This window comes from Cygnus atratus, chromosome 18 (genome assembly GCF_013377495.2).
Source record: "Cygnus atratus isolate AKBS03 ecotype Queensland, Australia chromosome 18, CAtr_DNAZoo_HiC_assembly, whole genome shotgun sequence".
Classification (NCBI taxonomy): Eukaryota; Metazoa; Chordata; class Aves; order Anseriformes; family Anatidae; genus Cygnus; species Cygnus atratus.
The window spans coordinates 8,808,319-8,835,479 of NC_066379.1; the positions used below are offsets into that span (position 1 = coordinate 8,808,319).

Sequence of the window (27,161 nt, forward strand, 5' to 3'; positions counted from 1 at the left end):
CGCCCGTCGGGAGGGCTTCGCCTCGGGCGGGCTTCGCCTCGGGCGGCCCCCACCGCCCCCTTCCCCTCAGGCACCGGAGAGCCCCCCGTCCGGCGCCGTGCCCCCGGTTTTACCACAGGACCGGAGCCGATTTTAGCGGGGGCTGAGCGGGCTCCTTCAGCGCCCGGGTGCAGGGGGCGGCGGAGCGGGCGACTCGCCTCAGGGAGCGCGGCACCGGCTGGCGGGGGGCGTGGGGGGGTGGAGGCGCTCCCCGAGGCGCCTCGCGGCGCGGAGGGGCTCGGAAGGGTTCGGAAAGGTTCGGAGGGGCTCGGAGAGGTTCGGCAGAGTTCGGAGGGGCTCGGAGGGGCGGGCCCCGGGCGCGAGGCGGAGGCGGCCCCGCTCTACCCAGCATGCCCCGCGCCGGGAGGGCGAGCGGCCCTTTCCCGCGAATTCAGTTCAAAGGAGGGGGAGGGGAGAAGCGCCAAGCGGCGGAGCGCACCGACCAACCAAACTCTTCCAGAACCATCCGTGCGTCACGCGGGGGCGGGCCCGGCGCCGGCCAATGGGGCGGTGCGGCGCCACGTTCGGAGCCAATGGGAGAAGGGCGGGGGCGGGCGCGTTGCGGGCCGTCGGGTTCGGCTGGTCGCGGCGCTGAGGAGGAGCGGAGCGGCGGCGGCGACTTGGAGGAGTTGGGGCTCGGCGCTTCCCCTCCCCCCCGCCTCGCCCCCCGCCCCCGGCCGCCCCCCCCTCCCCGGGGCCCGCTCGCTCCCCGTCCCCCCGGGGCGCTCCCGGGGGCCAGGCCCATGGCTCCTCAGAAGCACGGCGGAGGCGCGGGGCCCAGCTCGGGCTCCGCCGGCGGCGCCGCCGGAGGAGGAGGCGGAGGAGGAGGAGGAGGAGGCGGCGGCGGCGGCGGCGGCGGAGGCAGCGGGGGCTTCGTGGGCTCCGCCGCGGCGGCGGCTCCGGCCGGGAAATCCGGGGGTGCGGCGGGCGGCGGCGGCGGCGGCGGAGGAAGCGGTTACTCGGGCGGCTCCTCGGCCTCCTCGGCGGCGGCAGCGGCGGCGGCGGCGCTGCCCCCCGTGAAGAAGCCGAAGATGGAGCAGATCCAGGCCGACCACGAGCTCTTTCTGCAGGCCTTCGAGAGTGAGGAGCGGCGGGGACCGGAGGGGGGGGGGGCGACGGGGCCGCCGCGGAAAGGGCGGGAGGAGGAGACGGGGGGGAAGGGGGAGGCTGTGGGGAGCGGGGGGAGGCCGGGGGGCGGCGGGGCCTCAGCCCCCGGCTGCCCGCCTCGGTCCCGGCCCCCGGCGGGCTGCGGGGCTCTCGGGGCGGCCGGTTGCCTGCCCGCGGGGCGCTGGGAGAAGGGAGCTGCCCCCCCCTCCCCCCCCCACCCCCCACACACACCTCGGGACGGGGGGCAGGGGGCGAGCCGGAGCTCCCCGTCCGGGGGTTTTCTTTGTCTGGTCCCCACCGGCCCCCGGTTGGGGCTGCGGAATGGAAAGGGAGCTCGGCGAGCCGCGCGTCGCCCTGTGGCAGCCCGGGAGAGGAGCAGAGAGCCCCCGGGTGCGCGGCGGAGTCACTCGCGGAGCGCTGATGCACGAGCACGGCTTAGCTGTGGACTCGCTCCGAGGGATGTCCTTGCCAGGGCTCGGAGGAAAATCGGTAGTGCCCTACTGAGTGCACGGGGTAGTCCTGGGACTGCTGCTGTCACTGCTCGTGCCTCCCCGCTACAGGCGATGACAGTGCTTGATAAAGAATTGGAGCTTTTGGTGTCACCTCAAATCCCTCGTAATGTCGGGTCCTTTGAACCTGAGCCTTGTTAACGAAGCTACGGGGTCGATAATAGCGTACTGCAAACAGGGCAAGTTGCAAACGGGAGTTTTAAGATGTTTGCTCAGTGTTCAGTATCAGAGGTTGGGGTGAAAATTTCCCTTCCCATGCCCCGGGCTGTCAGAAAAGGGGAGCGAAAGAAGGGGGCAGGTAGGAATCGGGAATATGTTACAGCTCGAATGTGTCACAGTGTGCTAACTGTGGTGTGAATATTGTGGAAAACCTGCAATAAGTAAATATTGGGTTAAGAAACCCTAACACGCATAGTATTGAATTGCATTCTTCACGAATATTTTTGTCCCTTCTCGAGGTCATACACCAGAGAGAGACTTATTTTCGGCTTTTGCTAAGCGGTATGGACTTCTGAAACATATGTCTGTTTGCAGGTCAAGAAGTGTCACAGAATTTTTCTGCTTGGGGAAGTTAAAGTTGAAACAGCAGCGCACTGTCTGTAAATTACATATGTCATGTAACTTGATGTTCTCATACCTTTCTAAACTATATCACAGATTTTTGAGACTAAAAAATTGAGTTCTTTCTTTAAAAGTCATGACTACGTATTTTCACTTTCTGTTAAAGTGCACGTTTCTTAATTTCTTATCTGTGTTCTTCAAGTCACATTAGTACCAATTCATTAGGATGGCAGTTCTTTATTTGCATTAAGCAGAATTTTACTGGTATTCATGAGCCTTCTGAAAGTAAATACTGGGATTGTTTTAAGACTTCTTTCTCTTTAATAACTACGCACCTTTCTAATAATAAATTATTTCGGGTTTTACATTCATAGTCTTATTTCTGCACTTGAATCACATCTTTAAAAATGGGTGAAGAATATGTAACGCTGTCCTTTTTCACCTCTAATTACGAGATTCCATAAACCAGAATAAGGTTTTCAGCTACTTAAAACAAATCCCTTGCCGTAATACACAAATGAAACATTATATTTCTTAAGAAATAAATAGCTGTTCAGTTTCTTCATGTGGAAAGCTGAGGCAGCGCTAGTAGCCTTAGCATGGGAATCCAGGCATTCTCCCTGTCTCTTGCTCTCCGTTTGTTCTGTCAAGTCATTTCCACGTTTCTTGCTGGTATTACCTAATCAAGGTGGCTGAAAAGTGGTATTTTTCAGTTTAGATTGTATTTTTGTTTTAAGAAATAACCTGATCCAGACAAAAACTTTTTTTGTCCTGATTTATGTTAATTGGTTAAAACTTAACTGAAGGTCCCCTTTTCTGCATGTATCGCTCTTTTGAACTTTGGTTATTACACCTATTTTGAGTGATGCTGCCCTTTCATGTCAGTATCGAGCAGAGCTCTATTATCTTCCATCAGTTTGCACTTTGAAACAGTAGTTGCTGTAGCAGAATCAACATTTTTCTGGTCCTAATTGTATAAAAGATTTTGGAAATGAATTTTCTAGCTTAAATGATCTGTACTGTGTCATAGTCAACTGTCACTGCCTATTTTTGTTTTGGTACCTTGTGCGAGTGACCTTGGTACTTTCCAGAAAGATGAAACAATCGAATCCCAAATTGTCTGACTCTGTAAATTTAGTGTACTATTTTGGTATTGTACCGGACATGTTCATTAACTTGGTGAAGAAAACTTACCTGTTCAACAATAAATTTTAATATGTTGAGGTATTTTTTCTGCCTTTCTCTAATGCAAAGCCTGTAAGAAACATATTTTGTGAAAAACGAGCATAGTTGTCGGGGTTGTCACTACCAGTGTACGCTACCTTAAACAAGAAGTTGCTTTGTGTTGTACAACAGATGGAATAACCTTTGACTTGTTAACTCGGGGTTATTTAGACATCACGATGCTTCACTTAAACTGACTTTTGTGACAGTTGTTTAAAACAACCGACCAACGTGTTAAGCTTGGTACTACTGCATCACTTAAGGCTGTTCTAGAAGTTCAAAGCATGTTGGATAACACGTGTTTCTTTCTCTTAGAACCAACCCAGATATACAGGTTTCTACGTACCCGGAATCTCATAGCAGTGAGTAATTGGTCTTTTATCACTCCTTTACTTTGGATTTGTAGGAAACTTAATTAAAGCATGTTAACCTTTTTCATATTTTTTTCCTGCAGCCAATATTTTTGCACAGAACTCTCACTTACATGTCCCACAGAAACTCACGAACAAATATCAGAAGGTAAAATAATTTTTTGAAAATTATCTTCTGCTACTTAATTAACATTTTGGGATTAAATAAATAAATAGTGGAGGGTGATGTCTTCTTTTCAGATAGTGTGTAAAACATTGCTGTTTCTTTTTCAAGAACTTAAAGGCATACGTTACTTTACAGTTGATTTCTGAGACCTAGGAACTTTTCTGGAATGTTAAGTGTGTGTGACTTTACGCTTGTGACTTTTTTTGGTGTTGGGAGTATTCAAATATGGAAAACTGTCTGCAGAATCCTAACCTAATTCTCCATATTTGTTTTGTGTTTTGGGGAAGAGCTTCTTAAAAACAAACAAACAAAACTTTATAACTTCTGGGCTTATGAAATCGGTGGTGCTTGATCATAAGTATAAAAAACATGTTAGTTTAACCACTTATTTAGGGAAAAAAAAAAACAACAAACAACGAACACTTCTATTTTGGTTTTGTTAATTAGTCTTAGAAAGAACCAGTACTATTTTCTGTAATTATATTAACTGAAAAATGATTGAGTTTGGTTTATAACATTTTACGAAAAAAAATCCAGCAGAGGCTTTAAAAAGGTTGCTTTGAGCTGGATGTATCTGAGAAAAACAACTATTTTGCAATGTCAAAACTGAAGCCCATTTATCATATGAGGTGCTACAGCTGCATGTCAGTTGCTTTTAAAATACATAAACATTGCATCTCGGAATGTGCATGTCGCAGTTGTACATTATTTATTACTAGAACTGTAAAGTCCTTTAAGTTTTATCCCCCTCACTGAAACTCATTTTTTTTATACTTTGGATTTCTTGTAGCATGAACACTGAAAATGTTTTAACGCTTCCGGTCTTACTGCTTGTGAACAGTTACTATGGGACTAAAATAGTTAATCATGAACACTTAGGAATAGCAACAATCTGATTTTTGCAGACAATTCTAATTTAAACTGTATTTGTATCTTAAGAAGGTAACTTTTGAATGATCTATCAAGAGAATTTGCAAATTTTAATTAAAACAGGATATATTTAGCATTCTCAGATCTCTTAGATATTGTTTAATGCTTTTGCTATCTTCTTAAAATTAATAGCATACAACTTCAAGTACTTTAGGATGTATACTTCTTGAGTTCATCCTGTCCTTTGATCAGATTTTTTTTTTTAACTTGAAGTTGCTGCTTGATTTTTTTCTTACAGAAGTTACCAAAGGGAATTGTTTGCTTATTTTAAAATAGGCTAGAGCCAAATTTTAAGAAATAACGTTCAGGTGCTTTTATTGTTTGTTTGCTTTACACCAGAATTGTGCAACAGGAAATTGTTCTTGCTTACTACTGATTGTAATTTATAGTTGATTGAAATGCATACGTTCTTTTACCTGAATCTTATTCTGTTTCTTTGAATGTCTGCTGTAGTTGCTGGGAAACAAGAAGTGGTACTTTGCATGTACATTGTGTTGTCCACTGTTCCAAATTCCGGTTCAAATTCAGCTGCACAAGTAATGCCTCGTTTCTCTTTGAAATCTACTGATTTTTATTGCTGCCCATAATACTCTGTTTTAGAACTGTGATTTCGGTTGGTTAGTGTTTTCATCCATAACAGACAAATTAATAGCGATTTCACTCACTAGTTTTCTGAAAATACTGGCTTATTGAAATCAGTCTGCTAATTAGGTTTTGGAAGAAGTAGTCAAACAATTGAGTATGTTTTCTTTCTTAAAACACAGTAATGCTGCAACAGAAGTAAGTCAGCACAGTTGAGGAGGGAAAAAAAAACAGTTGCTACGGAGTGCGTTCTCCTCTGGGTGCCCCCTGCCTGTCAGTGCTGTGGTCTCTCTCTGCCGAGTTAAAACAACAGAAGTTGTAGCTTAAAGGTAGTTCAAACTGTTCGGCTGTAGTTAGGGCATTGACTGAGGGACTTGAACTAAACCTCCCCAGGAGGTTGTTTGCAGACATGCTGGCAAATGCTTCCAAATATGCACAAGGCCTTAGCTGCCGTTCCTCATTCAACAGAAATAGTTAATGTATAGGATCCTGACATGTTGCTCAACAAGAGGCTTTAACAGAGGAAAAAGTATCCAGACTAGAGCGGAAGATCTTATTGAGGCTTGTATTTGGAAAGCTTTACATACCTACCTTTGGTATAGCTAAAATTCTGGTAGAGTTCTCTCTGCAAAGAATTATCTTTTAGAGCTGTATAATTCTTAGTCTGCTTATGTTGACCTTTACAAAATATGGAGAAGTATTTATTTTCCCTCTAAGACGTAGTAATTTTGCCGCTCTTAAATTCCCGGTCATTGTTTTGATGGCCATTTGATAAACAATATCATATGTAAACTACACAAATTATCCCCAAGATGTATACAATTTAACTATTACAGTAGTAATTATGGCTCCACATCTTTTATCGCTAGCCCTACAGCAGTCTGAGAAAAATGTCAGACAAATTTATCACTTGGAGGTAGGGGAGTAAAATTGCATTTTTACCAAGGAATGATCCATTGATGTTGGTTTACATGTTTAAGACTGAGAAAGTGTTGATAATGACCAGGATGCTTAAAGTATAGGGAATAAGTTAATGAGCAGGTGTCAACTTGTGCCCTAAATCTTCATTGTGTTTTGTTTCATTAAAGGCAACAGTTGCTTGAGACTTTTGCTTTGGTAAAATGATACTTTATGGAAAATTGAAATGGATTTTCAGCATGTGGGTGTGTCTTTAGGTGTCACTATCTTACTGGATCAAATGATGTAGTTGGAAAGAAGATACTGTATTAATAAAAGTTGCTTCCCTTAGAGTATTGGGATAAAGGATTTTTTTTTTTATTTATTGGCAGAGTAATGGCATGCTACTATGATGTGACTTTTAATACTTTGTTAATTATTACTGTGCTGCTCTGGAATAAGAGTGGGTGGAGAAAGGAATGTGCAAGATGCACATACTTGTAGCCCAAGTAAATGCTGTCCTAAAAATCCTGGGTGTTAAGGACTATTATAAACTCAGTTTTGTCCCTTGTGCATGAATAAGGAGCACAGTAACATAAAAACAGTTCTCTGGCTTAAAGGAATGTCAATACTTCCTTGTGTTCATACAAGTTCACTAAATCAAATTTGTTACCTTTGAAGTTTTTGTTGTTGTTGTTGCTATTTTTAGTTTTTTTGAAAGATTTTGAGGACATTTTTTCTCCTTATGACTAACCTGAGTTTGACATTTGGAAAAGCTGTGTAATTGTTATTTGTGAGTATTAACGAACCAGAAAGTTTAAATGCAAGCTGTGTTAGACAGCGATATACCTTAGGAAAGGTTGTGAAGCTCCCCCTTTCTTGAAACGTTAGTTGGTTTCTGGCTCCTGTTCTGGCCACGACTTAACTTTGCTCTAGAGCTGTTTTGAGGAAAGTCTTTACTCTGAAGAAAGCCCTCTAAAGATCGGTGTGCCTGCTTGCTGTTCTGCAGGCTGCTGGCTGATTTTGAGCTCGTGCAGTGTGTGCATGGACGTTTTTCCCTTAGAATCTGAAACTTTCAACTCTTCTGTTCTTAATGTATCTAAAACTGAGCATTGCAAGATTCATATTAATAATCCCACACTTCAGTGTGGTTGAGTCACTTCTTGAATCTGTTGTCTGCCCGAACCTGAGGCAGAGTAGAGCTTTGAATCAATGATTGTTTACTACACAGAATTATTTTTCTTATCTGACTGCAAACATGTACTTGTTTCTTGTCCAGTGTTACTATTTAGCCACATGTAACTAAATCATTCAGAGGTACTAAATGCTGAATGTAGACAATATGTGACATCAGTTTGTTCAGTCAGAATGTAAACAATGCCTCCTGCTTAGCCATAGAGGTCACCCCCCGACATTTTAATAAAAAATCATGTATTTGACAACAGATTATTTTCTTATACCTTAGAGAAATGAGATAAAAAGATGCAAAGAATGATACCCTCACTGGTTTTGCACCATTACTCATCTGTGCAATTTTGTTCGCCTTTAAGTCCAAACGTTAGTTTTCCTTTAAAGAAAGATTGGAAGACTAGTCCAGAAAGTGTTGAATAACTTCTGTTCATGAGTGAACTTCATTTAGCAATAATATTAAATGATAGATATATATATATATATATATATATAGTAAAAGCGGCTGAACACAGGAGCATGAACAAACTGATTGTCAGAGAAAATATTTATAAAGTAGTTATTCTGACATTGTTGTCATGTTTGTTTTCTCCGTTTCTTATGAATGATTTCTAGGAATATTTTAAAAATTCATTGTTCTTTCTATTGTGTCCATCTAATGCAAATTTGTGGAGAAAAAATGTCTTTGATCATTAGGCTTTCAACTGTTTTTTCAGATAATGTTTTTGTTATTTGATCAAGATTAAAGTAGTGATGACTGGAGAATTAACTTGAATGTTTCTAGGTGTCGTGAGTGTTGCTAAAGCAGGAAGATTTTCTTTGAGCTAAGTTGAAATGCCATTAGACATGTTTATAGGCTGTAATATCCTGTTAAATGGCACTTCTTATGAGCAGTAAGATCTCTTCTGGAAGGTCTCTAATTATTTTCATTATTTTGATACTGCTTGAAAAGCAGCTGTATTGCAGATATATGGGGGCTTTGTGAATGGAAGGCTAAAATTGCATATATAGGTAGTTTTAGTACAAAATCAAGTCAAAGTTTTGACTGATTTTTTTTTTTTGTTACATATTATGGGAACAGTGGCTACATTAAACTATTCTTCTTTTTCTTTACAGGAAAACGTTCAAAGTAGATGACATGTTATCAAAAGTAGAGAAAATGAAGGGAGAACAAGAATCTCACAGGTACTGTTCTGCATATATATGTTTGTGTGTATGTAGGAATGCTAAATCAAAAGGCTTTTGGATTGACAAAATGAAGGTGAAAGAGTAATTGTTAGAAGCAAGGTATTCTGGTGAGAACTTGGAGAAAAAGCAACAGACTTGGAGTAAAGCAATGTTGGGATAAACTTTTCCAGTATTTGTAGTGCCCTTTCTTAAAAGTGCGTAGAAGCCTGAAAGAGGTATTTTTCTTAACTTTCTTTTTGATATTGTTTATTTTATCAGTAACTAATCTGTACGTGCTGAAATTAAAAATAATAATAATAATAAAGTAATGGTATTTTCCCGTAGCTGCCTTTGTTCATAGCTGGGGGGGAACACTTACAGAAACTGTTATCATTATTTAAAAGATCTTATCCTTGTCCTTTTCAAGCCATATCAGGGAAACTAGTTATAAAATGCTTTTATTAAAGGCAGTAGGACTCGCAGTTTTCCTTTGTGATTTTTCTAGTGAGAAATATTGCTTAGTCAGAGATTTATCTTGTGATCTGACCACACGCATTTCTGAGCCTTAGCATGATTCTAGCTGAGTAACAATGTTCCGTCTTTAAGAAATAGTTGGATAATTTCAAGTGTTAATTCAATACGGAATTGTCAGATTGAGGGTGGGGGGAAGTGCTTAATGAATTATAATTGTAGAATGGTAATTGCACTTACCTATTGGTTTTGTCATCTTAATTATATAACACTTATTTAAATGTTGGATAAAGCTCACATTTTGTCAGGTCTTACTACGATACTTAAGAAAAAAATATTTGACATTTGAACTTGCTGAGTTTGCCGTGTTGTATTTGGTAAATGTCCAAGTTCAGCAGAGGCAGTAAACTTGGGAATGATGCATTTCAGTTCATTTTTATCCTAGCCAATGGCAAAAACAAATTGCAAATCTGCATAGTCTGTTCCTTGACACATTTCATAGTGCTGAAATAAAAGTTTGAAAAGCTTATTCGCAGAAGTAATATAGTATACAATATGTTCACATTTGAATGTGATAGATAATGACGTTTTTTCTTTCTTTTTAAAATTTTATTCTTTATGTATGATTCAGTTAAGCACCTAAGCTTTTTGTGAAGATATATATGATGGGAATAAACCAATCCATTGTAAAGACTTCCAGAATTATTTTCTTCTAATCTACACAATTCAGCCTGAGATCCATTTTAATCCTGCAGGATGGCTTTGTGTTCTTTTTAGGTAGAAAGATTGTAGATGATTTGCCAAAACTCTTCTTTTTAATGTACTTAATGTATAATGAGAAACAAAGCATTCTGGAAATTGTAAGACAAAAACAAATGTTGAAAGACTAACCTAAATTGCTGGAATGTGTGAAGACCCATTCAGGGTTTTTTGTGTTGTGTTTTTTATCTTAACCAGTTATTCTTTTTCCATAGTGTTTGCAAATAATTAGTCTGCCTCAGAGGCAACCATGCTAGACAGAATTTAGTCTGAAAAAAATTTATAAATTCTGTGTTTCGAGAGATTTTATAGATTTTGCTCATATTATTTTTCTTAATTATCTTTTGCTTCATATATTATGGTTGCTTAATAGGCAAATATTCTCCCTTAAAGGATCAAGTTGAAACAGAATATAAATTTGTGTGTGTTGGTTTTGTGCTTTCATAACTATAAAAAATATATTTTAATCTGGAACTGGTCTGGAGGAATAAGATGGCTGAATGATGCAAATTGGTGTAGACAGAATTCTTCAAATGCTCGTGGACACTTGTCACCTCAGTGCTTTCAGGAATGTGCTTAAAATAGGTTTTGAATGTCAGGTATCTTTCTGAGAAGTTGATGGAGATGCTTATCTGGTGTTCCAGTGTGACAGACAGTATTTTGTAAATTCTATGCACCTTAAAAATACTGAGTGTTTTTGAAATCCATTTAATTCTGGTTTTGTGAATACTTGCTTTGAATTGAAATGTATTCTCTAATTAACAAATTGCTGATTATAGGCCCATTTATTTCAGAATAGTTTAGCCTACAAGCTGCAGTGCCATGAAACCAAATAGATGCAACTATAACTTTGCATGTGTTATACCTTTAGCTTCCCTGTTGTGAAGATTCTGCTTACCGAACTTGAAATACTTGTACAAAAGTTTTGATACCAAATACTTCAGGGTGAAGTTCTAGACAATTTCTACCAAAACTCATTCTGTTGTTGACAAAGGTTTAGGAAATGTCTGCATGCCTGTGGTGGCAAGATCTCACCTCTACATACAGCACCCTTCTACAGCAGTGTTTAGACCCCTACCTTTTCCCCCACCCTCCCCAGTCATGGAATATAGAGAGAGAATTAGTCTGTAGAGAGAAGACTGGTCTACAGCTGTGCCTTAGTGCATGCTGTTCCCAGATAGTTTGAAAGCAGGTGGAAGGATGGACTCTGTTGTGGTTAGGCCTGTCCTGAACATCAGTGAATAGAGTGGCTGCTATGAGGAGAAAATATTTCTTTGTTCTAACATGTCCTTTCTTTTTTTTCCTGTTTAGCTTGTCTGCTCATTTGCAACTTACGTTTACTGGTTTCTTCCATAAAAATGGTACGTTTGCAAAATTCATTCATTATACCATTAATTTGTGTAACACCTTTGAAATTAGTATAGATCTGTGAGAGGAATATGTGAACAGTTTGTTACAATCTCTGCTGCTTGGATGCAGATTTTAATTTTGTTATTCTCTGTCCCGTTACTTACAGTACTTTTAATTGTTCTTTCAATATGTGTTAGTGTAACTGTAAAGTTAAGCAGCTAAGCCTTCCAGGGTTTTAGTCAAAACAGTGATTTTGATGAATACTTCATCTTCATCCATTCAAACTTGAAGTTTAAAGTAGACCTTGAGGAAAGAGTTCCTGAAGAAAGTGATTTTATGGATGTATACCTTTGAAGTATTTGAAGTATCTTTTACAAACAAAAGAAAAAAAACAACAAAAATTCAAATAGTTAGCAGCTTCAGAGGTTTTGAATTTAATGTAGAAGTATGTGAACAAATTGTATCAGATAGAGCCCAGAAACGTGGAAAAGGCAATGCCAGGGATTATAAGAGAGCAACTGAAAACATTCCTTGGTGACTTGCAATCGTTTTATTGTCTTTTATGCACGTAAGGCATTACCTCTCAAAACTGGAATATCGGACTTCCCAGACCAGAATGAATGGTTCTGTTCCTTTAACAAATGCAAAGTTACATGTTTTATGCTGTATAGGCATGGGTAAATTCACTGTCTTTTTACTTTCACGAAAAAAAATACCTGTTTATCCATTAAAATTAAGCAGTGTTTCTATTTCTTCAGTTAAAAATATTCTGTATGACATCTTAGTCCTTGGATGTAAAACCTACTTCAATTCCTGTAACAGGTTCTACACTTCAGTCTGGAATCTGTCATGTTCCATCAAACTATTTTGTGCTTAACTGGATCTGTTCAAGTCAGATGTTTGGAGGTTAAAGTTGCAAACGTCTAGATTTCAGAATCACTGTTTTTAGTAAATTGTAATGTCATTCTGAGAAAGTTCAAGTATCTTGGCTTGTAATGTTCTGCTTCTGGAATTTCAGAATACTGCTGGTCTCAGTGGATACTATTCATCTTGTTTCTGTTCTTATGAATTTCATTTTATATGTTGTCTTCAGATCTTTAGCTGGGAAAACCACACAAAATGAGGACTTCTGGGGCAGCAAGCAATAAGAATAAATACATCTTAAATTCAAATGCTGTTCTGGAAGGAACAGATTTTGAAGTTGTGTTAGTAAATTCCTCACACATGCAATTTAAATAACCTGGTAGATAGGATAGTTGTCTCATAGTTTCTGCTGACTGGCCTTGCCTTTCTTACTGTATAGTAGAGGTGGGCTATTAGAGAATTTTGAAGATGTTTGATTTTTGTTTTCAAATTTATAGATTGTGTCTGTACTGTTAGCTCTAAAAACCTCCGTTTACTTTGAGAGCGAGAGTGTGATGTCTCTTTGTACCATGTAAACAAATGTCACAACATAAACAATGTATACTTTGGTAATTATTAAATATAGAAAATATTTAAATTAATGAAGCTGGCACAGCATACTTATTTGTCTGGATAGAAAAATATTTTGGAAACTCTTGAAAGAAGAGTATGTGATGGCTTTTTTGTTTATTTTCTGAGCTTTATTTGCTAAGAAAAGATTTCTGATATATCTTGTATCTAAAATTGAAAAAATGATTTTCTTTAAACTGCTAGTATCTATAGAGGACTTACTGAAACTCTCAACTGAAGCGCGTTAAGCTTCTTCAAAGTAGCATCAGGAGGAAAGCAAGTGAAGATGCGTGGGTTGAGTTCTCTTTGCTATGCTAAAGCTTTGCCCTTTATACCTAGTGAGCATGAAGAAGTTTTTCGTTGTCAGATCCTTCGTGACAGGGCTAAGCTTAAGCCATTGTGCTGTTTAACTTCAAAATGCGTGTAAGCCCATAATGGTATTTGTAAGACTTCAAAAAGCAGAAATAGCTTCATTTGTTTTTTCAGAATTTCTTCCACAAATTCTATTTAAGCATACATATAATATTTCAATCTTTTTTTTCCATATGAGGGCATGTTTCCAGAATAACATCCATTCACGGGACTAAAATTTCTCTTACTAGACAGTGAAATTTATTTTAAAAGGCAGTTCTTAATTGGCATTCGCGATGTAGGTGGTAGCCATCATGAAGATTCCAGGTTCTAGGAAACTTAGTGTGAAGAGGCTGTGATGCCAAGTCTTATAAGAGTTTTTTTTTCAGGTTATTTCAAGACCAAATTCTAGGTTTATAAGCAGTAAAGTTAAAAATTATAGGAACTAATTTCACCCATCTGTAACTGCTGACTTTTCTTAAATCTACCGATATTCTTTTCCTCTGCTATAGAAATGTTTTGGCTGGTTCATGTCATGCTGTGTCTCTGGGCTGTTTTATGAACCTACACAACAGCTTCACTTTCAGTTTTTACCCATAACATGTGCTCTACTCACATGTATAGCGTATGCTGTTCGTTGGCAAGTGGGTTGTCTTCACAATCCATCTTTGTAACTCTAGTTCTAGAATTCAGGTTTGGGGGCGAGGGGGTCTTTTTTTCTCTCTTTTGCTGGTTGTTCTGTTTTTGTGAAAAATAAGGTAGAATTATTTTAAGGAAGAAAAGAAACCAAGAGTAAATAATGCGAAAGGTGTAGCAAGCTTACTGTTAAATGTTAAAGGTCAATTATGCTAATGTTTTTAATCTACTACTAGTAATTAAGTAGGATATGTTCTCAAGTGGGAATTTGCCATATATTTGGGGAGAATTAAAACTTAGAATTGACTGGAGGTCTTTTTGCCTGAAAGTAGCTATGGCTAAAAAGTAATTACAGATGAATTTACACCATTGAACAGATTTTTACTTTTTCAGAACTTAAAATATTTTTCTGTTTAGATAAGCCATCACAAAACTCAGAGAATGAACAAAATTCTGTAACCCTGGAAGTACTGCTTGTGAAAGTTTGCCACAAGAAACGAAAGGTAAAAGTGATTTGACAAACCATTAATATGTATTAAAGCAAAATGTGTACCTGATTCTGGAACATCTATTTAACATTACTATACAAGAAGCTAATGGTGAAATGTTTGTGTTGAGTTTAATTTAGTGTTTATGACCTAATCATTAGAAATTATTTTCTGTTGACTGAAAAGGATTCTTCAGAAGCACATGTACATTTTTTTTCCTCTGCTCCCTGAGAAATAACTGGAAGTTCTTACAAAGGGATACCACTTTATTTTATTTGAATTTAGCTTGCTTGTAAGTCATATTCACTCATTCTGTATTTCGGCCACCTCTATTTTCACTTAATTTTTTGTTTCACATAATTAAACTGTTAATTCTGTTGGCTTAAGCAAATCAGGCAATCGCAATATCATAAAATAGTCTGGGCTTTTTAGGGTTCATAGATAAAAAGGAAGAAGTTGTAATTGTTTTGAAGTCCTCAGTCATCTGTCAAATCTTTCCTTCCTTTTTCTGAACCCATGTTTTTATGCTTATCTCAGTTACTGCAGATTTTAGCTACTATGAATCATAAACAATTTTCATCTTTTTTTTTCCCCAAAGCAACTTTGAATTTACCTGCTGCTTTAGATATGTTAGTTTCACACTAGTTGCAAGTTATCCTCACAGCTACGGGAGCAGCAATGCACGCTATAATTTTTAATCAAAAAGGGAAAGATTTGCAGTGATAATTCTCTATTTTCCCTAAGAATATTAAACTGTTATGGCATGGTTTTAAGAGTTACTGTTTTTTCTAGCTAATTTTGTTCCTTGCTATTGTGTAGATAAGTATGGTAAAAGGAGGAGGTGCCAATGATTATTTGAAGTATGTTTTATTGTGAATTTCATACTTAGGCCATCTTGCCTTGTTTTTTCAATATTACACAGTGTTCCGTGATCTATCTGAGAGATACTGAATATAGTAAATCCCAGGTAAGTGGTTCTTTATCTCCCAGATAGCGCATAAGTGCACTTTGTAATATTGGAAGAAGATAGGAAGCCCTTGGAATATATATATGTAACCAAAACATTTAATTTCTTTAGGTAAACTGAATTTAATTAGCATTAATGGCTGTTCTACAGTTTTTCTGAATACTTCATGTCAGTGTTAATTTAATCACTTAGAGAAAGATGGCTGCTGTCAGGAGTGGTTATAAAATGCCAGGTTTATTTACACTTTCAAATAGCTGTTTTTACATTTAGAACCTGGACTTGTTGTTCTGTTTTTATTTACATCTGTTATAAGGCTTATTTTCAAAAAGAGGACGGGACAAGTACAATCCATAAATTATATAAATTTTCACACTTAATATCTTTACTTTGTATTCTAAAAACCTAAACCTTAGCTCTCTTGTTTTCCTGCAGGATGTCAGTTGTCCAATAAGACAGGTTCCTACAGGTAAAAAGCAGGTGCCTTTAAACCCAGACCTCAGCCAAATAAAACCAGGCAACTTCCCGTCGCTTGCAGTTTCCAGTAATGAGTTTGAACCAAGCAACAGCCATATGGTGAAGTCTTACTCATTGTTATTCAGAGTAACTCGCCCAGGAAGAAGAGAGTTTAATGGACTGATCAATGGCGAGACTAATGAAAACATTGGTAACTTCAAACTTTAAATAGGCTTTTATGAGGTTTATCTTGCAGGCATGTATACAGTTGTCCTGATCTGCTGTCTGCTGTGTAGGTCCTACTTGGAGAAGGCAGTAATAGATGAGTGACTGAGTTGGCTTTACTTGTTTTCACCCTTTCAAGAGATAGCTGAAATATAGTTTGTAGCTAGAAACTGTTTCTATTTTTGTCAAAATTTAACACCGCTTTTTGTTAATATGTGATGGTGTTAGGCAACGCTGCGATGGGGGGGGGGGCGACGGTGAATAATGAAACTGGTCTCTGGGACTGGTTCCGTCAATGCTGGTCACTACTGACTCACCTGGAGGTGTGGTCATGGTCTCTCATCAAAACTAAATGACTAGCCAATAAATACCTTTTTAAAAATTGCTATTAAGGTATTTTTTAAATCTTATTAAGGTGTCAAATGTTATATCACAAATGTTGCAGCCTTGAAAACTAATATAGAATGAAAACTTTTTTTCTTACTATTTTACAATTGAGGAAGGAGGAAGGCCAAATTCTAAGTTGTTTATGCTGACAGTAATATGACTGGACTATAAATAAACATGAACGTATCTAAAATATGATTGTTGTTATGTTAAGTGTTCTTTCTATTGGCATTGAGCTGTTCATATGACACATCTGACATAATCAGCAGCCAATAATATTTTACAATGGCATAGGAGCTGTTTGATCATTTAAATTTGTGCCTATATAATAATTGAATGCAACGTTTGATATTTACAGATGTCAATGAGGAGCTTCCAGCTAGACGAAAAAGAAACTCTTCAAATCGTGAAGATGGAGAAAAGACATTTGTAGCACAAATGACTGTATTTGATAAAAACAGGTAATATTATCCAAAATGAGTATTTCTTCTGCTAATTGTTGGCATTTTTTTTTAAATACTAAACCTAAACCTGTTTTTTAATTTCATTCTTGGATGTCTTTTGATGCATTTTTAGTTAGCAGGTACAATAAGAGTCCAGGCTTATTGTCTTTTTTTAAAAAAAAAAAAAAAAAAAAAAGAATTCTACAGGTTTTGTAGTGCACATTTTATACTGAGAACTACTCAGTGACAATTGTAAATTATTCCCTTTTATGAACTTGAATGTTGTCACATTAATATGCATCAGTTAGTATCAATATACCTGCCTAGCCTTGTGCTGATGTAGTCATATATCTTCTGCTTGTACCTAATGAAGTTCTCTGTTATTACAGTGAAATCATAGTAATGGCAAGTTGCTCTCGGGAATAACGTGCTGGTTATGAAGTTGTTACTATACTCTAAATAGAGTAAATGACAAAGGTGTTTGCTTTTGCAAGATGCTGTCAAGAAATAAAAGAAAAGGTGTCTGGTTTAGTTCTGCTGGGATACTTCTGCTGTAACATATTTTACATGTGAAGGAAAAAAGCTGTAGTTCACCTTTTCCAGTATCTCTCACTGTATAGAATAGAATACTGAGGGGTCAGGAAACAGAAACAATCTTTTTCTCCTGTCTGTGCTTTTTTTTGTTAGGGATGATGTATTCCTAAGACTTACATTTAGTGGCCAAATAAATTTGCCTGAAGGTCTGTGTTTAATTTCAGGGAAAGCTAGTTTCTGTAATATATATTCTACATTTTAATAGGCAAACAATAAAAATGAGCTTCTTTACCCATAATACATACCTTGTGTTGACAGGCGCTTGCAACTACTGGATGGCGAATATGAAGTGGCCATGCAGGAAATGGAAGAGTGTCCCATTAGTAAGAAAAGAGCAACATGGGAAACAATACTTGATGGGAAGGTAAGGATTGTTTTGGTAGCTAAAAGACTTGTCTTCACTTAAAAGATTCTGGATTAAGGTGAAATGCAATTCAAAGTGCAGTAGCTGTTTCCCTGAAAATGGATTAGATTAAACAGACAATAGTACTTCTGGAAGGATGGAAACAAGTTAAATTTAGCTCTTTGTTTAGGAAAGCTTTGGCTAGACTGGATCATTAAACAAGCAGATGTTAGTAACTGCAGTAGCCTTTCAGTAAAGAAGGCCTGAATATAACAAAAAGCTCTTAGGAGATTGAAGAATTTCATCTTAAATGTAGGGTGTCCCATCTCCTTCAGTTTTTTTAGTATATCTAAATGTATATGTTTGTGTTGAGAACACAAGAAATTCGTTTGATAAAAATGGCATTTGTCCCCATTCTGTGAATTTTCTTTTATGATTGTTTTGTACATGGTAAGACGCTAATTCTGGTGGGTTTTTGCCCTTTTTTTTGCCCACCAGAGGTTGCCTCCATTTGAAACATTTTCTCAGGGACCTACACTTCAGTTTACTCTTCGCTGGACAGGAGACACAAATGATAAGTCTACAGCTCCTATAGCTAAGCCTCTTGCAACACGAAATTCTGAAAGCCTCCCTCAAGAAAACAAGCCCAATTCTGTTAAACCTACTCAGACTATAGGTAAGCAAACTTTGGTTTTGATGCTGAGTAGTCATCTGCTTAGCAATTCTGTACTTCAGGGTTCCTGACACACTAGTGGAACTGCTTCAGATAAATATGAAAAAGCAAAGATGAATGGGGTTTGTGTATCCCATATGTTGTAATATTTTTAAGGTAAATTTAAAATCTAAAAATAGTTGGACCTTTAAAGTCATGACAATATTTAAGTGATTGTATACCATGGTCATAAATCCTTGTGTAAAATAAATCAGCGGGAAATCTATGACTGACTGCTATGATTTTCTGCTTTGCTATGCTCTTTTGGACTGCTTGCTGTTCTACGAATATTTGGATTCATAGCATCTAGAAGTTCACTTATCTTTTGTAATGAAAAGAGTTTAAAAATTGTTGGACATTAAGAGATAAATTTAGCTCTTGGAGAACATAGCTGTTATTGTGAAATGTGACAGAAGCAATCTAAAGTATTGCACTTGTATTTTGCATTTGTGGATAAAGATAACTCAGGTTGCTTCAGAAAGCTTATGACCTGGCATTTTTGAAACATTTAGAAACTTTTCATTCTATTTTTGCAGCAATGAGAGGCATGTCTTGTGAAGCTTTGGAATATAAAAATTATATTTATCCTAGATTTCCATGTAAAATTTTAAGCACTATTAGAAAAAAATATAAAATTTTGTTTAATATTTTTATAGGTATATGTTAGAAAAAGTTATGTATTTCTTTATGGAAAGTCTTCCAGGCATGTTTCCCTTTATATAAGTTCAGCTGATCAGTATTGGTGCTGGTTTATACCTTGAAAACCTCAGTGTTTATACAGTTGGCCCCTTAGTAATTTTCAAAGAATGTGCAATAGCGCACTTTTTTTTTTAAGCTCATGCATAATTTAAAAATGTTAACAGAAATAAACTTGCTGTAAGATGTTTGGTGGCAGATTGTGGTATTAAAATGTTTAGATACACAAAAAAAGCCCAGTATTTTTGTCCTCACAGTTGTTTACGTCTTGCAAAATACTGGGATTGTTGCTGTGTTGGGGATATTGATACCATAGACCATTTAACTGAATACTTGACGATGTACCTGTACAGTGGGTAGCATGTTTTTTTGGATGATAATTATGTCAAAGAATTAAGCTTAATATAGTGGTGAGGTCTTAAATGTGAATTAGTAATTAGTTTTGTGCGCTTGCATAATTACTTTTCTTGATGTTTCTAAAATCATGTTTCTTCCTTGCTGTCCCAGAACTTAGCTTAAAAAGCTACTTTTAAAATACTTTCTGACACCAGATAGGAAAGACACCTTTGAGTGACAATTGTTTCCTTTTTAATAGCAGTTTCCCATCTTGGGGTCGTATTTAATCTGAAATTCCCCTTTGATTTCTAGGTAGCAGTGAGGGCTAGCCTAGGTACATCTTTTATGTCTCCTTACTGCAGAAATAATTATGTGGACTGTAGTGGCTCTGTTTCCAGGCTTAATCTCTGGGCTTGTAGCCAGGCACTGTTTGTGGAGAGCTGCTTGGAGTTTTGGGGTTCATACGAGGTTGTGCATTAGAGAATTTGGTAAAATAGTATTTCAGTCTGGCTTTGTATTGAATGTATGTATACCTGGGAGTTTTGGGAGCTGTAGCACAATAGCAAGGGAAAAAATGCTAACAAAAAATTGCATTTCCAAATGTGCTTTTTGTGTCTTGCAGTATATGTTGAGGAAACAATGGTTCAACAATAGCTCATCTCTGGTGAGGCTTATTACCAGTGGCAGTTACTCAGGCTGCTTTTAGAGACTTTCTGTGTAGTAATACACAAGTTACAGAAAGAAAAATTTCACCCCACCTGTGCAGAAGCCACTGGCTAGAATGATTCCCACCATCTTCAGCCAACCTACAGACACCTTTGTCTTTGTAAAAAGTGCAGGCATATTTAAAGTAAGGCTGATTCCTGTCTTCTGAATTTAATATTTTACCTGAGCTAGAGATGGCAGACCCTTTGATTTCTTCTTAAGTCAAGGTGGATGACTGGCACAGCATGCGAATGTGAAATAATTTCTAGTAGAAGAAAGGCAACAGAAGGAGGGAAGTACTTGAACTTTCACTGTCAAAGTTGTTCTGCTTTCTTTTTGCTTCCTCATACCATGTCTCCTTGTATTTTAGAGCTTCTGGGAGGCCTACACTGTAATTTGTTAGGCAGGTTTTATGCTCAGACTTGCAAAAGAAATGACTGTACATTGGCTAACTCTAGAAGGTTTGTACTAGTTTACCACACAATACATAGGAGCAATAGGTACATGGCAATGCTGCACTGCTAATGTACGGATAGAATTTATAGTTTTTTTGGAACTGGAAAAGCTGTGTATTCCAGTAAATTCGTAAAGTTACAGAAAGTGCCACCTTTCAGAATAGCACAGCAGCCTCTTAATGCAGGAATATATCATAGTACTAAGAAAGCAGTGAAAATAGTAAGAAACTTCTATCAGGTAGAGGTTCTGATAGTAGAAGAGTAAATCCTGTGCATCTTTCCCAAGGGTATAAATATGTACTAAGTGCATTTTCTGAAAGGTCCCCTTAGGTCAGTAGAGCAGAGACTTGTTTTGCCCTTTCTTAAACCACTCAGAAGCAACCAGGTGTCATTATTTGGTCCCTCCTGAGGGTAGATTTGTTAATGTGCTTAGGTATGAGTGTGTGTTTTTTGCTAATCAAATGGAATCAAATAACCTTGACATTAAAATGTATTGAAGAAGCTCTGAAGCAAGTGAACAGTGCCATTACACATGTAAATGACTTCAGTAGGTATTTGAGGATAAGAGTTGAGGGTTAAAGTTTTATAACACTTTAAATAAATATTTTGTGTTACTTTCATTCCAAACTGCTTTGTCTCCTGAAATTGAATTTAAACCATCTGTTTGCAATGCATCTGTCTGAAAGCCGCATTTCTTTTTTATTAAAAAATAAGAGCCATACTTGCTTTTAGCTATAGCTAAAGAATTGTTTGCTTAAAGGGAGAAAAGAAAAGAAAATGTTGCTTTTTACTTGACCATTTTAAGTTCTCTTAAGGGTAATTCAAAACTGAAGATAAATTTGATGTTCAAAAGTGGTATTTCTGCATAGATGTTTGTGAAGGAAGCTGAGCATCAAGACTTCCTTTTTGCTGATACAACATACTTGTATCAAAGTTCACTAGAGTAGCTCATTCCCTTCAGAAGCAGGATACATGTCACAGAACTCCCACACTTGAATAAGAAACAATGTCACCTTTACTTCTTCACTCTAAACTGAAATGCTTGTCTATACCTATGTTTTTTCCAGCTGTGAAAGAATCTTTGCCAACAGACCTTCAAACAAGAAAAGAGAGAGATGTTTTAAATGAGCCTCGACAAAAGTTGCGAATATTTTACCAGGTATTGAAAATATCCGGGTTGATGGTGGGGAAGAATGTATTGCAAGTAATTATAATGTTCACATCTGAGCTGGCGAAAGTTTTGGTTTTGGCTGGGTAACTGTCTCATTTGCTACTTTTGTAGATATCTTAAGGTGTCTCCAATTCATGTAGGAAGAGCCATTCCACATGTTTCTTCTTACAGGAAGTATTGTAGGAAATTAATCTTCCTGGGGCCATGTCCAACATAGTCCAGAATACAAAGGACATCTCTTGTTAGACATCTGGAAGGGGAGAGGTGGTCTCCATAGGGGGCATGGGGAATTCTTGAAATACCATTGTTTCAGTAAAGTGAGCTCATTTAGCACTCCCAAGAACTTACTATTACAATAGAGATTTCCTGAAATTATGTCCAACCTTGTTTGGGGGGTTGGAAGGTTAACGAGTGAAATTCATTTGATGCTAACACTTTCCTTTTCTTTGCACCAGTTCCTTTATAACAACAACACAAGACAGCAGACTGAAGCCCGAGATGACTTGCATTGCCCATGGTGCACGCTGAACTGTCGGAAACTGTATAGTTTACTCAAACACCTTAAACTTTGTCACAGCAGATTTATCTTTAATTACGTTGTAAGTGTGTGTTTTTGTAGTTTAGTGGTGTGAGACGCTGTGCAGTCTGTCACAGATTATACGCTGACTGCAGTGACTTTATTGCTAGCTGGTTAAGTTTTAGGACTATCTACAAGTTAACTGCAGCCTCCTTTGAATGTTGACATGTTACATGAGGCACAAATTTGTGGGTTGTATTCTGACTACAGGTGCTGCTTTTGCATCAATGTATTTTTTGTGATGTAGAAAGCAATGTAATCTACAGTTGGTTAGAAGTCTCTTGAGGTTTTAAGAAGGCAGTAAACATTTAAAGCTAATATTTATATTTAGTTACGCTGATAAGGATCTATTCCTACCAGTATGACCTTAAATAAAAAAATCTGTCATGCTTATTTGAAGATAATGTAGTTTCCTATACCCACTATCCTCCTCAGAAGATTATTCCAAAACTTTACTTCTTAGCTAGTTAGAAGCGTTCTAATTTCTAGAGTGCTTGTTAGCAGAATTTTGCCAATATTGTCCTTAATTTAAGAATTGGTTGTATTGAGTGTTTTCATACAGGACAGTAAGATCATAGAGCAAGGAAGTTTTAGTAAAACTTTGTTCATAGCAGTTAATTATTTGGGTGGTGTAAAAGGAATCTAGAGCTCTATCAGCTTGTTGATGGGATGATATTTGAAGTATTTGAAATTGAAAAGGTTACTTGTTTAAACCTCTGGGTATATTGCTAAATATATTTGCGATTATCTGTTTCAGTATCATCCAAAGGGTGCTAGGATAGATGTGTCTATCAATGAGTGTTATGATGGCTCCTATGCAGGGAATCCCCAGGATATCCATCGTCAACCTGGTTTCGCCTTCAGTCGTAACGGACCGGTCAAAAGAACTCCTATCACACACATACTTGTATGCAGGTAGGGAGGCTGAAAAGAAGGTCTGTCCATACTTGTGTAGGATAGTTGTGTAGGATAGCAAATGCACCAAATTTGTGAAACCTAGGGACTTGTAAATCTATAGCTGTGCATAAGCAGTGCTACATGTTACCAGCATTAAAGTACAGCTGTTTCTAACTGAATAAAAGGTTTTTAAGGAATGATACCTTCACTGGTGATTTTACATCCTTTAAGTTGAGGCATCTGTCATAATGAGAACTTGTTTTTGTTAACCGCTTCATCCTAAAACTTCCCTCACCCAAAAGTTTTGAGTGTATCTTTTTCTTAGGGAGGGGTTGTGAGTTGGATTTGTTTTTTTGTTTGTTTGTTTTATGGGATATATTTCATTGCTGGTGATTTTTTCCCAAACCCTTCTGCAAACTGGAGCCTAAAATAATAATTTGTATTAATCAATTACCATACCTAGCATTTGTATATTTGATTTAGTAGTTGAAAGCAGTTACTTTTTTCCTTCTGCTAGGCCAAAGCGTACGAAAGCAAGTATGTCAGAATTCCTTGAATCTGAAGATGGAGAAGTAGAACAGCAGCGAACATACAGCAGTGGGCACAATCGGTTATATTTCCACAGTGACACATGTTTACCTCTCCGTCCACAAGAAATGGAAGTAGACAGTGAGGATGAAAAGGACCCTGAATGGCTACGGGAGAAAACCATTACTGTAATTATCCCATTTATACAAAACTATTTTCAATGGATTGTGGTTTTTAAATGATGGGCTGAGTTGTTTGGGGAACAAATAGGGTACATGTTGTGAAAATGATCTATTTACTTTGAGAGTAAGTAGAAAATGGTGTGATGCTCTGCTACTAATGATGTAAATTAACGGATTCAAAGTTTATATTTTCAAGTATGTCTTTGGTTGCAATGCTGGCTCAGTCCACATGGGTCCTAACAAGTTTTCTTCGTTGTTTGTGGCTGTTTCTCCTTGAAAGAGGAGATGCTGGTGATACAGGGGTACAGTGCTGTATATATAATATGAAAATAATTTATCACAGATCTCTATTTGATCTGACTGCAGTTCCAGAACTTCTTAACAGTAGTTACTTCTGTGATGTATACGTGACACAAGTTAATTGTAGGTGTGTTTTCACTGCTTGTCAGTGGACATACAGTTCTCTCATGTCGTGTTTTCTTTTTTTTTGGTCCTTTCTCTACTCCTTTATCTTTCCAGCAAATTGAAGAATTCTCTGATGTTAACGAAGGAGAGAAAGAAGTGATGAAATTATGGAATCTTCATGTTATGAAGCACGGGTATGTTACTATAGACTTTTTTTGACACAAATTATATAGATTTGGTTGACTGTTCTGCATTACAGTTCACTAAGCAGTTAAAATTCATTGCTTAGAAAGGGATTGTTAAAGGATGATTTGATAATAAGTTTTCTGTTAAGCTTTAAAAAAAGAGTTCTTGGGCCTACTAGTTCTTTGGCTTTGAAAATAAAAAAAAATGCAGATGTTGAGATGATATAATAGTCTGTGCAGTTACCCTGCAACAGTGTTTATCAGTGTATCTTTATGCTTTTGAAAATGTTCTACTTGGATAATGATGGATTTCTAATTTGGCAGGTTTATTGCTGACAATCAAATGAATCATGCCTGTATGCTGTTTGTTGAAAATTATGGACAAAAAATAATTAAGAAGAACTTGTGTCGAAACTTTATGCTACATCTGGTCAGCATGCATGACTTTAACCTCATCAGCATAATGTCAATAGACAAAGCTGTTGCCAGGCTCCGAGAGATGCAGCAGAAGTTAGAGAAAGGAGAATCAGCCTCCCCAACAGATGAGGAATCTTCTGAGGAACAGAGTGGGACAACAAATGGATATAGTGAAAATAATATGAGAGAGAGAATTTCAGAAATGGATAGCATCTCAGGTGTCACAAAACAGAGCAAGAAACAAAAGCTCTGAAGTCAAAAGTCAAATTGCATTCAACGGACAAGCATTGAAGTGACATTCTAGGGTGCATGAGCTCTATAAAAAATTACACACAAAAAATACAGAGATTCCAAACAGGCACTGCTGGATGGAAATAAATGATTTCAACAAGGATATTGTTTTAACAGGGTTTCTATTCAGTTAATTATGCAAGTACTACATGTATATCGGTTTTGGTGATGTAATGACAATATAAGAGTTTGAGCATGAAGAGCAATATGAAAATCTTTTTGTAATTTTAGTAATTAGTGTCTTAAGAACTTTATGGAATTTACATAATTTAAGTATATGTAAAACAGTTTTTATATTAAGATTTTTGCATCTGTATCTGGCTGTTTTTCCTACCATGAAGTTGTGAAACATTGGGGAAAGGGGTTTGGGATACAGTTTCTGCTTTTCTTTTTTAGAAGTTCTCCAGTTAGCTTTTTGTGAAAATAACGTCTCACTATTTAAAGTTTAACTTTGATCCTTGTATTTGAAATCATTTATCAATTGATCATAATTGCAAATTTATTTTACACTAAAATTTTGAAAGTTGGCAAACTTAGCACTTCCTTTGTCTTGTGCCTGTTTGGAAAGATCTTGGCTTTTCATGTTGCAGACACAGTGAAGTACCACCTTGGCTTTTTGAGGTTACCAGCAGTTTGGTTTTCATGGATAATTCTGATGTATTGATCACACAGTGTACCATTTTAAACTTGAACATTAGCTCCTTTTATATTTTTATTACGCATTTACACAGCTACACAAACTACTTGATGTAAACCCTTTTTACTGGGGTTCTGCATCATAGTGTGCCATGCTAAAGCCGAGAGTCTATAGTCAGTATGTAGGCATTCCGTCAATTAACTTCTTTTGAAGTTTATGCCTGCTGTTTTGCCTGAGTACAGACTGCAAGTCCAGGCCATAGGTTTAGCTTTGGCTTTTGAGATGCCACTCTTGAGGGAAAAATGCACTGTAAAATTGGACCAGAAAATGTGTTGCACTTCTTATGCAAGTATTCTGTGATGTATTGTATTCAATACAGATACTAAGATGCTGACTAAACTATATTTGAGCAGTTTTGCACTGCTGTTAACACATTTTATGCATACGTTTACAGATTTTTTCCAATGGAAAGTGGTTTCACTACTGGTACAGTATCAGCACCGAAGGGTTTATTCCAGCAAGCACTGTGGTTGAGTGACATCACCTCAATTTTTTATTATCCTTAAAATATTGCATTTTTCATATTCTTTATTTATAAAGGAACAATGCTGCTGTAAATACAGGTATTTTTAATTTTTTATTTCATTCCATCACCATGAGATGCAGTTCCCTATTTGTTTAAGGGGTATATAAGCTTTCTAATGGTGTCTTCAGAAATTTATAAAATGTAAATACTGATTTTGATGGTCCTTAAGATGTGTTTAACTGTGAGACTATTTAACTAATGGTGTGGATGTGATTTGTCATCCAGTATTAAGTTCTTAGTCACTGATTTTGTGTACAAAATAGGAAAGAGGGAAACTGCAGCTTTCATTACAACCTTCTTGAATTTGCCAGCTCTCTGAGTTTTAGCAAACTCTAATTATGCCTCTGGATAGTACATCAAGCATTTCTCTCTGGCTTTAATTTGCTAAAGCTGTGCACATATGTAAAAAAAATAGATTATTTTAGGGGAGATGTAGTTCTAGAATTATTGCTTATGTCATTTCTTAAGCAGTTATGCTCTTAATGCTTAAAAGAAGGCTAGCATTGTTTGCACAAAAAGTTGGTGATCCCCCCAAAAAACAGTAATGAAATTACTTCTGTCCAGTAAACTTTGTATGTCATGTCAATTTATAATAAAAGCTGAAAAAATCCCTTTGTTTTCTATTTATAAAGATGCCTTTTCTATATGTACCTTTGAGAGATTTTGAAGATACCGTGTAAGCTGGTTAAAAAGAAATTGA

General features: G+C 37.7%; 1 protein-coding gene across 1 annotated transcript; it reads left to right on the forward strand.

The window, feature by feature from the left end:
• Positions 1-782: 782 nt before the first annotated feature.
• On the forward strand, positions 783-27,098 carry SUZ12 (SUZ12 polycomb repressive complex 2 subunit). The gene is made up of 16 exons (XM_035558859.2): positions 783-1,119; positions 3,756-3,802; positions 3,895-3,959; positions 8,691-8,759; positions 11,283-11,332; positions 14,199-14,284; positions 15,669-15,900; positions 16,660-16,762; positions 17,597-17,702; positions 18,180-18,357; positions 21,653-21,744; positions 22,212-22,355; positions 23,091-23,248; positions 23,748-23,946; positions 24,460-24,539; positions 24,855-27,098. Exons 1-16 carry the CDS (start codon positions 783-785, stop codon positions 25,198-25,200), a joined length of 2,292 nt encoding a protein of 763 aa, XP_035414752.1. The 3' UTR covers positions 25,201-27,098.
• Positions 27,099-27,161: the final 63 nt, after the last annotated feature.

Excerpts from the sequence above, each read along its gene's own strand:
- SUZ12 (XM_035558859.2), top strand. The coding sequence starts at position 783 with ATGGCTCCTCAGAAGCACGGCGGAGGCGCGGGGCCCAGCTCGGGCTCC. Across the intron at positions 3,960-8,690 it reads TCACGAACAAATATCAGAAG|GAAAACGTTCAAAGTAGATG; the intron begins GTAAAATAATTT and ends TTTTCTTTACAG. Across the intron at positions 23,249-23,747 it reads ACACACATACTTGTATGCAG|GCCAAAGCGTACGAAAGCAA; the intron begins GTAGGGAGGCTG and ends TCCTTCTGCTAG.